The following is a 14,076-nucleotide window of genomic DNA, read 5'->3' as shown; positions in this document are numbered from 1 at the left end:
CGATTGTCGAATGCGAAACCCAACTCGGCTCAGCACAGTGAGAAACTGTCAGGGTAAATTGTGCTTGTGGAAAAGTTGCTGCACAGAACCGATCGCATGCATTTAAATCCTTGGTTATCCCTACTTGGCTCTGCTTTGCAACCAGGCTTCAAGGGGCCTGTTGACCCAGGATGTCCATGTTTCGTCCCTGATTGAACTTGAAAAGGGATCTCCGCTGAACATTTGGATGGTTCAGTGGTAGAAATCCAATCCTCCTCCTACTCCCACCCCCCCAAACTGGGCCTATTAAGAGCCAAAAAAAAGCTCTGTTACTCCAGTGTGGGGGTGGATTAATTTAGTTATGTTTACATGTAGAACTCAGATTAAATGTAAATAGTTTCAACAGAGAGGAATCTCCACAGAAAAAGAATGTGAAGTTAAACAACACTTGGTGTGCATGAGAGTCACACTTGATCACTCAACACTAGACCAAGACGGGTCTGGTGAGCTTAGCACAGTGGGCAGTTTGAACACCGCTGACTAAAGTTCGAAGACAAAAGCTTGTATTCTTTCAAGAGAATACACACGTCTGTATAGAAATAAATTCACCCAAATTAATGCGCACCAGGTGGATTAACCCTCAAACTGCCCACTGACTCTGACAAAGCAGGACCAAGACTGTAAAACATATTCAAGTGTTGTTGTTTTTTGGTCAAGAAGTTTCAAATGCCAAGCAGATGAATCCAATTCTAAAGCAGGCTTTAATTATGTTGCAGTTATTTATTTTATATCATAGTTTGTTTGTTTTTTCCTGCTTTTGATTTTTTGCCTCTTCTAATCAGTCTTAAGCTCCCTTTCCCTCGGGTTACATTTGAGGGGGACGTTGGGGAAACTTTGTTTAACAGCATTTTTTTTTTCCTTAAGAGTTTGAAGGGGTTAAAGCAGTTAAAGCAGTTGGCTGTTCATTTACTAAATATACAAAGTAGATTTTTCCAGAAGCTTTTCTGGTGCTAAAAGACACCAGTCAAATATAACTGTACGATATCTCACTAAGCCTGGTCTGACTCAAAATGAGGGGCCAGGAACAATGCTGCATTCAAGGACGGCTGTGGAATGATAGAATTCAGCTGTACTCCTCGATGTCCACCTGTCCCTTTTTATGCATTTACAAACGAACCAAAAACAGGAAATTTGAGTTTTCTTTTCAGCTGCTGTTCCAGCGCGGGTCAGATAAACAGTTACTGTCGCAGCTGTCACTAAGTTTGAGACTGCAGTCTAACACGGGCTTAATGACTATGAGCGGCGGTTGAATCGGTGATTCAAATGTTGACCAGAACTGTCAGAGGTGTCCCAATAGATGATTTTTTTTCTCTCTTTTTTCTTAAAGCACCTGTTTACTGATCAGCTTTCTTCTTGAGGTCATGAAACATTTTACTTTCTCCTGCAGACTTCTTGTAAGAGCTGTTGCAAAGCATTGAAGGAATGAAAAAGCAGGAAACAGGACAGCAAGTTGCTAATGACAATCACAGAACTCCCTTCACACACAAACAGAAGTCTTTAAGTTGCACTTTCACACCTAGAGGTTTAATTAAATAGCTGTCTTGCTGGCATTGTTATAAAATCAGCTTCAACCTTTAAAACTCTGTAGGAGGAACTTTACTGACTGAACTGGCAGTCGGATACTGCTGACTGATTTTCCCTGTGTGAAAGCATTTCTTACTTGAATCAGTGGGTTCTGCTGACCATAAGCTTAATGTAGTCCCATTTGTTTTGTTACCAATGCTGCAGGCATGCGGCGTCGCAGGCGAATCCATTGAGTGGATGTGGTTGCGTAGATGTTGCTGTGCCTTCTGACAAGCGCTTGGCGGCACATTGAGAATCTGTTTTAGAAAAAAAATTTAAAAAATGAAGGAACCGGTGAACCTTTTTAAATGCAGTGTGACTTGAGAGTAAAAATTCAGTTTACCTCTTGTTTTGTAGATCAATCGTGTCAAATAGTGTTGTTCATAAATATGCAATGTATTTCAGTGTTTTTCTAGGGCAGGCTGGTTTTACCTGTCAGTTGTATTTACCATTGAGCTGTGTTAGAGCAACACTTAAATACCACTGTGCCCCCAAATTCCTGCGTGGAGGGGGGAAAAAAAACCCTCTGAACTTTTACCCCAAGTGCAATAGAGTTCAGTAACTTGTGGCTTGCTTTCGCTGTGTGGTCGCCACGATTCTCTGCACGAGTTTTCTGCTCGAGTACAAACTGGCACATGTGAAATAGCCCAGAGTTTTACATGTGAACGGTGCCTTTTGAAGTGGCTGAATCACTAAAGACTGAAATTTGTTGGTTAGGGCTGGGTATTTCAAACTATTGCAAAATTTTTGATTATTTTATGTAAGTGTAGGAATGTTTGCTCGGTCAGATGCTGTTATGATGCGGGGATAAAAAAAAAATTAAAACTTTATGTAAATGCTTTTGACTCGGAACAATTCAGGCACATTTTTTACTGACTGACAGCTGATTCCCGGTGCTAAAACTTGGACATGTTGCAGTTTTGTGCCGCTAATGTTACGTTTTTGAGAAAATATGAGCAGCAGGGCATTATGGATAGGAATGTAGATCAGGCACTTTATCTACCGCGTTGGTCCTCACAATTACGAATTCTGAAAGACTTCATTTTTTTGGCAAAATACCGCAAAACTCTTCATCTGCTAATTAGCAAATCTACCTTGGTAACATGCTCATGTAACATGGTAAACAGTGCTACTGTTACATGCTAACTGATCATCAGTGTCTTGCTAGTGTCACTGCATGTACCTTAACTATCTCACACACTTTCAGCAGTAAACAAAGTTTAAGAAAAAACACAAAAGTTTGTGTCATGCAGAAAATGCTTTGTTTACTTCCTGCAAAACTGATCCAGCACTTTAGTTCTTTTTGTTTTTTTGTTTCCCAAAACCTTCTGATGTCTTAAATGAAGGGTGATACCCAGCCCTAATGGAGCTGATAGCAAACTTACCTGTGATACAGACAGCACTGATGGTCAGAGAACAATTAATGGTGCTATGCTTCCATTGCTGCGGCCTGCAGGGCCCCCTCCGTTATAGAAAGACCACTGAGTTTTACACAAAAGACTTCAACAAAAGTCTTCTGTAGCACACGTCCTTTAATCCTAAAGAGGTACGACTGAGAGTGAGTGTGAAGACAGTGTAGAGATGTTAAATAAGAAGTGTGTGTGTGTGTGTGTGTGTGTGCGCGCAAAGGTTCTTTGAGAATTTTTGTTTTTAATTTTTTTAAATTTTTAATTGTTTTTTTTTTTTGGGGACCAGGTGGAGTTCTAGTTAACAGCAAAGGTAGGATTCAGCTGTTTGCACACAGAGTTCTTGAGTCTACTTTCACTGCAAGTTTGTGTAATTTATCAAGCATTTTTGAGAAATATTTATTTTTCTATGCCTAATACAAAAGCTGATATTTTACAAAGTGACTTGACCAAAAGACAGTAAACAAAAACACTGGCACTTGAATGTTGAATGTCATTGGTATGAGTGAAAAATTTCTATTTTTCTGGGGTAGTGTGAGCTTTTTAATGTTAAAGATGCGACGTGGGGGAGCGTTTCTCCGTCAGCGTCTCACCATAGCAAGGCTGGGTTTCAACAGTGGTTGTAATTTTCAAAAATCACCTGCATTTCATAAATACAGATGCATATATTTTGTGTAAGACCATTAAAAAAAAAAAACAAAAAACAACAAAACACCCTAAAACCTCGCTCCTATCCTGTGTGCACATCTTTTCTTTTTTTAACTGGGTGGTTTTTGCAGCCACGGTTCTTCCTTACATTTTTTTTTATTTAACTTGTAAGAATGAAACTGAATTTTATCAGGCAAATCTGGCCCATATATCTGATCCTCAAGTCCCATTTTGAAGTCTTAATATTGGCATCTTCACTTTTACCATCTTGATTTAAAAAGAAACAAACAAAAAAACAGATGACTGAGACTGCTTGCTCATTGGCTAAAAATTTGTGAATGATTACCATTAGGTGTACCATAGATAATCCTTTTGGAAGCATATTATGACCAAGATTTACAAAATAGGCTTAAAAAAAAAAACATTAAAAACTGAATGAGTGACTGAGCCCATAACTCAGCAGGAAAGCGTTCTTTTAGCAAGCACAGCTATCGCCATCTGGTGGTCTTCAGATAGAATGCAGGTTTTAGGCACTTCTGTCTTGGACGTAGCTATTGAGTCAGAAAAATGAATCTGTTTTATACCTTCTATGATCAGCTTGTTTAAAAACCTCAGAAAGCCGGGGGTTCTCTGGGGGTGGAGGTACTCGCAGTGCTTCCTGGTTATCGGCCATGCTAGCAACATGGCTGTGACGTGCTAGCATCAGCAGTCCACAACTTAGTCTAAACCTAAATAACTCAAAAAATAACCTTCATTATCATTTGTTGTTTTCATCCTGTATTATTTTTGCCCCTTGGTTTATAGATTTTTAGCACACTAGCACTTACCCTACGTTTTAGCGCTAGCCATCAATCTATGTGGCCTAAAATCTGCTGAATCTACGCAATGCCTATGATTTTATTTTTGGCAGTATTCATGCTGTCATTCCTGAAAATTCCGATTTCAACTAAATAGTCCAGTCAGTTCTGCCAATTACAGTTTAAAGATGCCACAGTATCTTGTGTATCCCTGCGTAAAGCTCAACACCAGTGTTTTCCAGCACTACAGTACTCTTCTCCCAGCTGAAACCTCCAACTTCAGGTCTTCTGTTAATGTGTAAAGATGTGCATGTGGTGTAACATGAAGGTTCGAGGTGTACCACAGATTGTTGATTGCAGCCGATGTGATGGCGACACGTTACGAGAAACAGCCTCCACTGGTTACCTTTAAAGTCACATTGGACTCAGTATCACATCCGCAAACCTGTTTATGCGACAGGCTTCATTGCCAATAATAATCAACCATAAACAGCCATTTTTAATCGGCAAACAAATTGAGAAAATACCACCGTAAATGCCAAGGTTTGGATTAAAAAATAACAAGTTAACGATCAAAGACCATTTTGTAAAAAACGACAAAAACATGCAGTACAAAAAAAAGTGTCCAGATTTTCTCCAAGTCGTTTTATTTTTCCTTTTCTTTGTTGACTCTTTACACTTTTCCTTCTCGTTAATACCCTTGTTGTGAATGTCTGGCAAAAACAAGTGGCGATCTTTAAAGTCTTCATAACACAGACTTAACTGTGGTTCTATTGCTCCGTTGTTGTGGTTTGCATCTTTTCAGGCGTTGTTAGAGCTGTCACAGGGGTGTTTCTGGCCAATCAGAAATGGGGATTTATTTATTATTTTTTCCCCTTCTTGCAGCTGATCAGTATTTATCTGACCTGCAGGAGAGACAGTAATATAACGGACATTTGTACTGGTGCTCCTCTAAGCACAGACCCACTGTAGTTACACAGGGACTGATTGATTTGTCCAAAGACTGTAGCCTCAGCAATCACTGACGCATATCAGACGTAGGTGAACCATTACTTTACAGCCTTTTGTATGCACAAACTACATTTTGCAACAAAGTAATTGTATTTTTTGTCAGGGTGTCGTGAAAGACACACAAAAACAAAACACTTTGTGGCTTTATTTCAAGTTCAGTTTGTTAAAGTGATCTGAAATTCAGATGCTGAGGTGCATTTAGGAACGATTGCTGTTCTCTTAGCGAGCGAACTGAAATGAAGCCCAGTGCTGTCGTCATTACTGAATGGCCAGACCCCATAGTGTGGACGGGCAGCTGCACCAGCCTGGTAGTTAGTATTTGCTTATGTATTAGTTTAGCAGATGTGCACGAAGAGCACTGCACGAAGAAAACAAAACTGTGCAAATATTCTGATTTTACCACAAATAAAGGTTTGGATTTGCAGATGTAATCAGTGGTTTTGGCTTTTGTTTGTGTACGTGTGTGACTTTACAGACATGGAAAAACACAAACTGTGAAGTTATTAAAAAGTGTTTATTTGAAAATAAATACATTCTACAGCATCAAATTATAAAAACGGTGTGCATAAAATGCATCTGACAGGAATGATTGTTGTCCTTAAAACACAGATCATTAAAAATCATAAACAACTAATTTGAAATCTGAAGTTGCACCTACATCTTTCTAACTTGGTACAGAGCCTTGCTGACTGGTAGCAGAGGATGACTCGAAGCTGTTTGCTTCATTCAATAAGCAGATTAAAATGACCTGACAGCCACGTTTCTTAAAGTTGGAGTCAGTTTTATTAGCTTTGTGTAGAACAACAGAACAGCAGCCTCTAACTCTGAATAAAGCTGCGTCCACACAGGAAGTGATTCGCAGTGATGCTGTGACGAGAGACCGTAAAAAGTCGAGATCTGGCAAAAGTAAAACTGCTTAGAAACCTTTCTCAACTTTGATGCAAGCGATTGAAGTGACTAAGTGCAAAATACTGGTGACTAACATACAATAGGGTGTCAAACATGAGGCCTTGGAGCCAGTTCAGCAAAGACTCCAAAGATCTTCCCCTGTGGCCATTCATGATACACCAAAGTAATGAAATATTTAAAAAAAACTTAAATGTTTTTTTTTTTAAGTCAACAGTAAAGAAAAAAAAATTAGTGAACAAAAACTTTGTCCAGAATGTACTAAAATTATAAAACTGAGCTACCAATTATTCACATTTCTTACGGTTTAAGCCCAAAGAGTTGTGCTGACAGATCTTTGTCATGTAGAAAAACTTATTTTATTAACATATGAGGCATTAAGTGTGGAGTTTCTCTGATCCAGTTGTCTTCTGATCACAGTATTTGGCCCACGGTGTACAATGGCAGACATCCGTTCATTAGAGGGTTATCTAGGATTTACCTGCATAACCCTTGTTCTCTGAAACCTGTTCCATTATGTAATGTGTCGTTCTAGTCTGGGCCAAACGGCGACCAGAATATTTGCATTAACAATCTTAAAGGAAACACATGAGATAAAAGGCTGAAGAAGGTCAAATCAGTTTCTTCTGGTCTCAAAATGAGCCTCTTGGGTTCATAATCCATGTACACTGGAAATAAGGCACTGAGTCTGTGCTACCTACATCAACAGAGATCATTGCTATTTCAGGCCATTTGGTAAAAGAAGGCTAAAGTTAACAAAGCCCAACTTAAAAATCTATTCTTACAATCCTGATTATTTTCTGTTGATGAAAGCCAACAGGAAAGAGGAGTCTTAATTTAAACTTGTGCCTGCACTGCATACTCAGCCAAACGCAATCAAAGGTGAGGCGTTGCTCTTCCCCTCAGTTTTTCTTACTGCGCTGACACTTTAACCTGTTTGTCTGTACGACTCCAGGATCCTGCCAACACTAAATGAAAATGTTGAACCAATCAGAGATTAATGTCCCTCAGCCCACAGTGTGCAAACATATAATTAAAAAAAAATCACAATGAGCAGGACAAGACACTGTTAATATCAGCTAAGATTGTAATTACTATGAAGTTAATAAAGTGCATTAATTTCCAGCTGTACGTCTGCTTTGAAGGCTCTCCCCTTGGTTATCTGGCACTTCAGGTCCTGTTGCTCAGACTGTCTTAACTGAGAGACGGCTGAGAATGAAATGTTCTGCAGAGTAAGACTGATGCTAACTGAAGGATTCAGTGTTTTGTTCATTGAGCTTTAAACCAGCCATGATGGCCTCTGTGCTACATAAATATCACGTGAAATTACTTGTATGGAAAAAAAATTAAGTCTCTTCCTGTCAGTCAAGATTCAGAGCTGATCGGGACCACTGTGGTGGCAGCATTTTCAAACTCGCGCCTGATTGGTGGTTGGTCTTCGCTGATGTCTGACCAGAAGTCTGGGTTGTCTCGGTACCATTTCACTGTAAAAACAAGAAGCGCATGAATCACTAACACACCATACAGGAAGGGAGTGTGTGTGTGTGTGTGTGTGTGTGTGTGTGTGTGTGTGTGTGTGTGTGTGTGTGTGTGTGTGTGTGTGAGAGAGACTGTACCTGTCTGTCTGATGCCTTCAGTCCAGGACACCTCAGCTCTCCAGCCCAGCTGCTGCAGCTTCTCACACTTGATGGGGTAACGCAGGTCGACCCGCGGCCTGGAGAGCAGAGGTCAAAGGTTAAAAGTGGACAAGAGTGTGCTTTTAAGGTCAAGATGTCAAAAGACGGAGATTTTGAGTCTAAAGCCAAAGTGGAAGGCTTTGGCTACTTCCTGGAATTCTCCCCTGCTTTTGCCAGCTCTTTCTCTACTTACCTGTCAGGCACAAACTCAAGCCAATCATTTACTTCAGATTCTGGCACTTTCTTGACCTAAACAGAACGAACACACACACACACCTTTTAGTATTCATTTAATTCGCTTACTTCCTAAAAGCTCCTGCTAAATGTTTGAATAAACAGTTCCTAAACCCACCAGCCTAACAAGTTCCCTCGCCAGCTGCATGATGGGAATCTCACAGCTTGTCCCCACATTGTAGATTTCTCCCACAATCCCTTTCTCCAGAAGCAACAGGAAGGCGTTTATGGCATCACTGACAAACAGGAAGTGGCGGGATTTTGGAAGGGTTCCCTGGATAGTGCTGCCGCAGAGCAAACGCACAGAAACGGGTTTAATTGGATAAGCACTTCTGTTACTGTGAAACACAGACCGGAACGACAGCGCTCGTTAAAACAAACCCACCATTTCTTGTCCATCTGTAAGAGGGTGAGGAACCTTGGAATGACCTGAAAGATCAAGATGACAATTTATATTAAAAGCTTGGTGACAAAGAAGAAGATATGTTTAACTCTTTAAAACCAGTTAAATCTTTGGAAGGAACTGAAAGTGAAAGTCTGATTTTGCATTTTCTGTCTGTGCATTCAGTTGTAGTCAAATGTAAACACACAGCTGATTGCAGCATTTTTAAACCTGCAGGGTGAACTTTTGTCTCCCCCTTGTGGCAATGACAGTAATTACAACAACCTTAAAACAAATCTTTAAAATATGTATCACTGTAGATCAGGGGTGGGCAACTCCAGGCCCCGAGGGCCGGTGTCCTGCAGGTTTTAGATCTCACCCTGGGTCAACACACCTGAATCACATGATTAGTTCATTACCAGGCCTCTGGAGAACTTCAGGACATGTTGATGAGCTAATTTAGCCATTTAGATCAGCTGTGTTGGTTCAAGGACACATCTAAAACCTGCAGGGACACCGGCCCTCGAGGCCTGGAGTTGCCCACCCCTGCTGTAGATTAATCTTGCACAGATGACATCAGTGTGACCTGATGTTGCTTTACATACATGAAAATAGTTCTACATACAGCTGCGCAGATATCTTATATACAGCCTCAAATCTTAAACTGTACAAATGGAGCATATTTCTGCAAAATTAGCCACTTAATGTCAAATGGGTGTGCTTAGTCATGATACTGGACCTTCTCCGTGTACTGCCTGGGCCCGTAGATGTTGTTGCTCCTGGTAATGATGATGGGAAACTGGTAACAGAGCAGTATTCAAATGACAAAGATTAAAAAAGTCATTCAGGTTTTAAAATTAAAGGGACAGTTCACCTCAAATCACATTAACCTCTGGCCTCTAGTGCCATGTATCCATGTCGATTATTTTGATGAGAGTTGCCCAGTTTTGAAGTTCTCTTTCTTACAAGAGTACAAGCGCAACTAGTCTGCAGCAACAGGGGACTTGACTTATAGCTGCCAGCTGGTTGCATTCTAGTCATATTCCTGTAAAACTGGAAGGTTGTGGAGCGCCCACATCATTTTGCAGTTACATCGCTTTCCTGCAGCAACGACATCACTATTTATGGAAGGATTTCTCATCAAATCGATAAGTCTCTGGCTGGACTCTGAATATAAGGACTTAATGTGAATTTCTATGTATGTAGACAGCGAAAGTTAACTGCTTTCTGATCACTGATTGCAATCAAATGCCAATCCGACCGGGCTCAGTTGTAGACTGATAGCAGGCTGACCCGATCTTATTGCCATCTAAATGCACTAAAGTATCTTTAAAGATGGCATCTGACTACAATCAGTGGCCAAGCAACTATTTCAAAGGCAACGAGCTCCAAAGTTCATGTCATATGGTCACAATAATAATGCTGTTTTCACTACTGTGATTGTTAAACTGAGTAACTAACATCCAAGCCAAAACTGAAAAATCAAAAACTAATATCTAAAGTCATTTATTTGGTTTGGAAGCTACTGGCCCATCTGTATGGGTTTACCTTGTACTGGTCCCAGTACGATCTGACCAGATACTCTGCAGCAGCTTTAGTAGCAGCGTACGGATTGGAGGGCCTCACTGGGCTGCTCTCATCAAACACCTGTAGGGGACAAACATCAGCGTCACTGCCTGATCCATAAACAAAAGCACGAACCAACAACCCCAATCTATCCACTGGCCTCATGCAGACTGGCTCCGTACACCTCATCGGTGCTGATGTAGATGAAGCGCTGTGGCTGGTGTCGGGCCTGATGGGCCGCTCCCAGCAGAACTCTGGTCCCTTCAATGTTGACCTGCTGGAAAGTGGACGGGGATTCAAAGGAAGCCTCTGACAGCACAGAGAGGAAGGAGAGAGGAAAAGAACTTTAACACGAGAGCTGAAACTGCAAAAGCTCCTGTTCATAAGAACTGCCCGAACAAGCTGCTGCTCACCGACGTGAGTTTTGGCAGCCAGGTGAAAGATGATGTCGATGTTTTTGGAACTGAAGATGTGGTTCAGCAGCCGCGGGTTACACACATCCCCCTGTTGAAGAAAAGAGTCCAAATGAGTAACTGTGCACCCAGCACAGTTAAAGCTCAACTGATGATAAATCCTTCAAATTACACCTTATTTTAAGCATAATAATACATGTAATTATACAAAAGTAGCATTAAATTAAATAGACATCTGGTGTAGGGCTGCCACAAACGATTATTTTGATAGTCGACTAGTCACCGATTATTTTTGCGATTAGTCGACTAATCAGATCATCATCCATTGGACATACAGCGTACAGCTTATTGCACCAGCAGCATCTGGTCTTATATAACTATCATTAGCTTACAGCTTGAAGTGTTTGTGCTAACTAAAAATAAAGACAAGATGGTAGTTTATTAATTTTTAATGAAATTTGCAGATTGTTTCGGTGAAGTTTAATAAACTCCTTGCTTTCTAAAATATAACAGGACACCGGAGTATATTCTCCAGCGTCTCACACTTCTGATAATCAGCTGTCTGCTTGACAGTTTTAGCTGTGCAAAAACTATAACTTTAATCTCAGCCAAACCGATTTACTCAGGAACAAATAAAATACTAAAGAAAGCCAAACAATAACATTTTTAAGTTATCTAAGTGACTTATATATATGTTTAACCTGACTAGCGAAAGACGGCGGTGGGTTTGAAAACGATTTGCCGGGAGTCCAGTGTTCTCACGGCTCTAGTTAGCCTTGCCCCCGCCTAGCTAACGAGCTAGTGGGTAACAGACGTCTCCGAAAACGTCGGAGCGCTTTTGAAAATACGTGGTGTCTTGATAAACTGAGCAGATATTTGAGGTTTACACAGCTACATTCTCGCCTGAAAATATGTTAAAGGTTTATTTTGTGACCCAGAAAGAATAATAAGAGTAAAGTTAAAACTAACTAGCTGCCGCCATTGTTGACAGCTGCGCTATGAATTCTGGGACACAGCTTCTTCTTCTTCGGGGTTTAACGGCAGCTGGCATCCTTGTACATGCAGTGCTGCCATCTTCTGTTTCAGTCCGTTATTACACTCTTAAATCCTACTATTATTATTCCTGCGTCCTTTGTGATCTTACAAAGCTTCAAACGATGCGTCGACTATTAAATTAGTCGTCGACGATTTTAATAGTCGACATAATCGTGACTAGTCGACTAATCGTGGCAGCCCTAATCTGGTGTCAGTCTGGTTATTCTTGACCTGATGTGTTTATTTATCAGCGCTCACCCTGATAAAGATGTAGTTCGTTCTGTTTTCAACGCTCTTCAGACTCCTGGGGCTGCAGCAGTAATCCAACTGGAAGAGATCAGACAGTGAGACGTGCCACAGTGCACACAGCAGACACTAGCTGCAGCTTTGCACGTCACAAAGACAACAAACCCAGAGTGATATATTTGGAAACGGAGTGGGGGGGGAAGAAAATTAAGACTTACATTATCCAGGTTGATAATTCTCCATTCCGGGTGTCTGTGGACCAGCGAGCACACCAGATGGGAGCCGCTGTAGGAGCAGAGAAATTTGAGACAGTTCATTTACGCCCCACTGGCCTTTATCTGGGCAGAGACTCCATCAGCCCACACATGTCTGTGCCATTTATGTCAAGAAGACGACATGAGCTGACCACTTTGCATTGCCTATATGTAAACACTACAGAAATCACATCCCACAAACAGAGATTCCTTCATTTGTTGGTGAGATAAAACCATAATAATGAAATGAAACCTGATTTGTGTACTGAGCATTCCCAAATTTTACATTTTTCTTATAATAAAAGGGAAAACTTTGCTTGTTCCTCCATTTGCTGTTAATAAACCTGTCTCTATGTGTTTTTTATGTCTAATATCTTTGCTTATATTGGTAAAGAGGCTGTATTAACCAGGATTTGCTAAGGGGTTATATTTAACACAAAGAAATCACCTGTTATTGTACCTACATTATAAATAATCCAGTCCATTTCAGTCACTTCCAATATCTCGAAAGAACTCTGATTTTAAATTTGCTGCAATTTCTGCTGCCCACTTGGTCACAGCTATTTCGAAAAAGACATTTTTAATGCCAATAAGACTTTTTGCCAGGATAAATAAAGGATATATGGAGATCACTTTGCCAAAAACTGGTTCCAGCTTCTGTGTTGTCACAGGAAGTTCTTTCTTGACAGATTACAGGCAAAACAAGTAATTTACAAGTGTTCTAACTGAGTGCTAACTACACTTTAACACTCATCTGAGCATTTGGCTCCATGTGTTTGTGGGCTCAATTCTCAGTCTGCCATAATATTTTGAAATATACCCCAGGACTGAAACTACTACTCCAAGACTTGTGAACAGTTACTCAACCTGTAGAGCATAGGTGTCAAACTCTGGCCCGCGGGCCAAATTTGGCCCGCAGCCTAATTACATTTGGCCCGCGAAGCCATACCAAATGACTATTAGAGCTGGCCTACTGGTATTATACAGCTAATATATGTATTGTTTAGTATTAAGCTTTGCTTGTTCCATATTCAGTTTTCCAGAAAAACTTATTTGAGTCCATAAGAAAAGATTCATTCTTATATCTGGAGGAAGATTTTTTTTTTTTTCAATAAATATTAATGTTAGCCCGCGACTTTGTTCCAGTTTTGAATTTTGGCCCACTGTGTATTTGAGTTTGACACCCCTGCTGTAGAGACACCGGGATGATTTATAAAATAAGCCAGAGTAATGTTAGTTCGTTTGTTTTTTACAATAAATACTTTTTCACTAATAAGATTGTGCTTATTTCTTAGTAAATAACTGCTATTGCTAACAGATGTTCCTTTATTGTTTACCTCTGTTTCACCTGTGCAAAGGTTTTCCTTACAGGTCCTAGTCTTGATAACTAAAAGAGGAACCACGGTCAGGTCTGTTTATCAAGCTAAATGCTAAGTTCGTAATGTTATTTCAGCTTAAGTGTACACTGATATGAAATACGAACGCACATGAATCCAGAGCCTCCAGTCACCAGAACAGTCCTGTTGAAGTCCATTTCCCGGTCTTCCAGCAGCTGTTACCTCACAACATGAACTCCTATAGGTATAATAAAAACATATTTTCCGACATCAAGCCTGGAAGCTAGCTATCCTAACGGAAACAGCAGAGCTTTATTTCCTTCCATAACAGTAGCCGGATTGTGCGACAGTCACCGGCTGCTTCACGGCAGTGTTGACACGTTGAAAGCGGGCGGGTCATTAATAGTGTGTGTGTGTGTGTACTAGTTTCTACTCTCTGATTGGTTGTCCTACATGACGCAATGAAGTTAGCGCGATGTGATTGCGTGAATCCCGAATCAATCAAACTGTCAACGTAGACCTGTAGGCAAGCGAAAACCAGTCAAGTCCTCTTAAATAAACAC

General features: G+C 40.5%; 1 protein-coding gene across 1 annotated transcript; it reads right to left on the bottom strand.

The window, feature by feature from the left end:
- Positions 1-3,186: 3,186 nt before the first annotated feature.
- tgds (TDP-glucose 4,6-dehydratase) lies at positions 3,187-13,877 on the bottom strand. The gene is made up of 12 exons (XM_080877727.1): positions 13,664-13,877; positions 12,141-12,207; positions 11,935-12,003; positions 10,642-10,732; positions 10,389-10,537; positions 10,211-10,309; positions 9,402-9,461; positions 8,666-8,709; positions 8,399-8,564; positions 8,240-8,295; positions 7,987-8,084; positions 3,187-7,854 (listed from the first exon to the last, which is right to left on the bottom strand). The coding sequence occupies exons 1-12, from the start codon at positions 13,708-13,710 to the stop codon at positions 7,736-7,738; spliced, it is 1,065 nt and encodes a 354-aa protein (XP_080733853.1). The 5' UTR covers positions 13,711-13,877; the 3' UTR covers positions 3,187-7,735.
- Between the last annotated feature and the right edge of the window lie 199 nt (positions 13,878-14,076).

Source organism: Rhamphochromis sp. 'chilingali' (genome assembly GCF_963969265.1).
Source record: "Rhamphochromis sp. 'chilingali' genome assembly, chromosome: 3".
In the NCBI taxonomy this organism is placed as follows: domain Eukaryota; kingdom Metazoa; phylum Chordata; class Actinopteri; order Cichliformes; family Cichlidae; genus Rhamphochromis; species Rhamphochromis sp. 'chilingali'.
Note: the sequence above shows the minus strand (reverse complement) of the source record. Positions and strands in the feature narration are given on the sequence as shown.

Bases quoted from the DNA above. Each gene is read 5' to 3' on its own strand.
- tgds (XM_080877727.1), bottom strand. From the start codon at position 13,710: ATGGACTTCAACAGGACTGTTCTGGTGACTGGAGGCTCTGGATTCAT. The intron at 12,208-13,663 runs GTGCGTTCGTAT...CTGCTCCTACAG, and splicing joins ACTGGAGGCTCTGGATTCAT to CGGCTCCCATCTGGTGTGCT. The intron at 10,538-10,641 runs GTGAGCAGCAGC...CTGTGCTGTCAG, and splicing joins GGCTGCCAAAACTCACGTCG to AGGCTTCCTTTGAATCCCCG.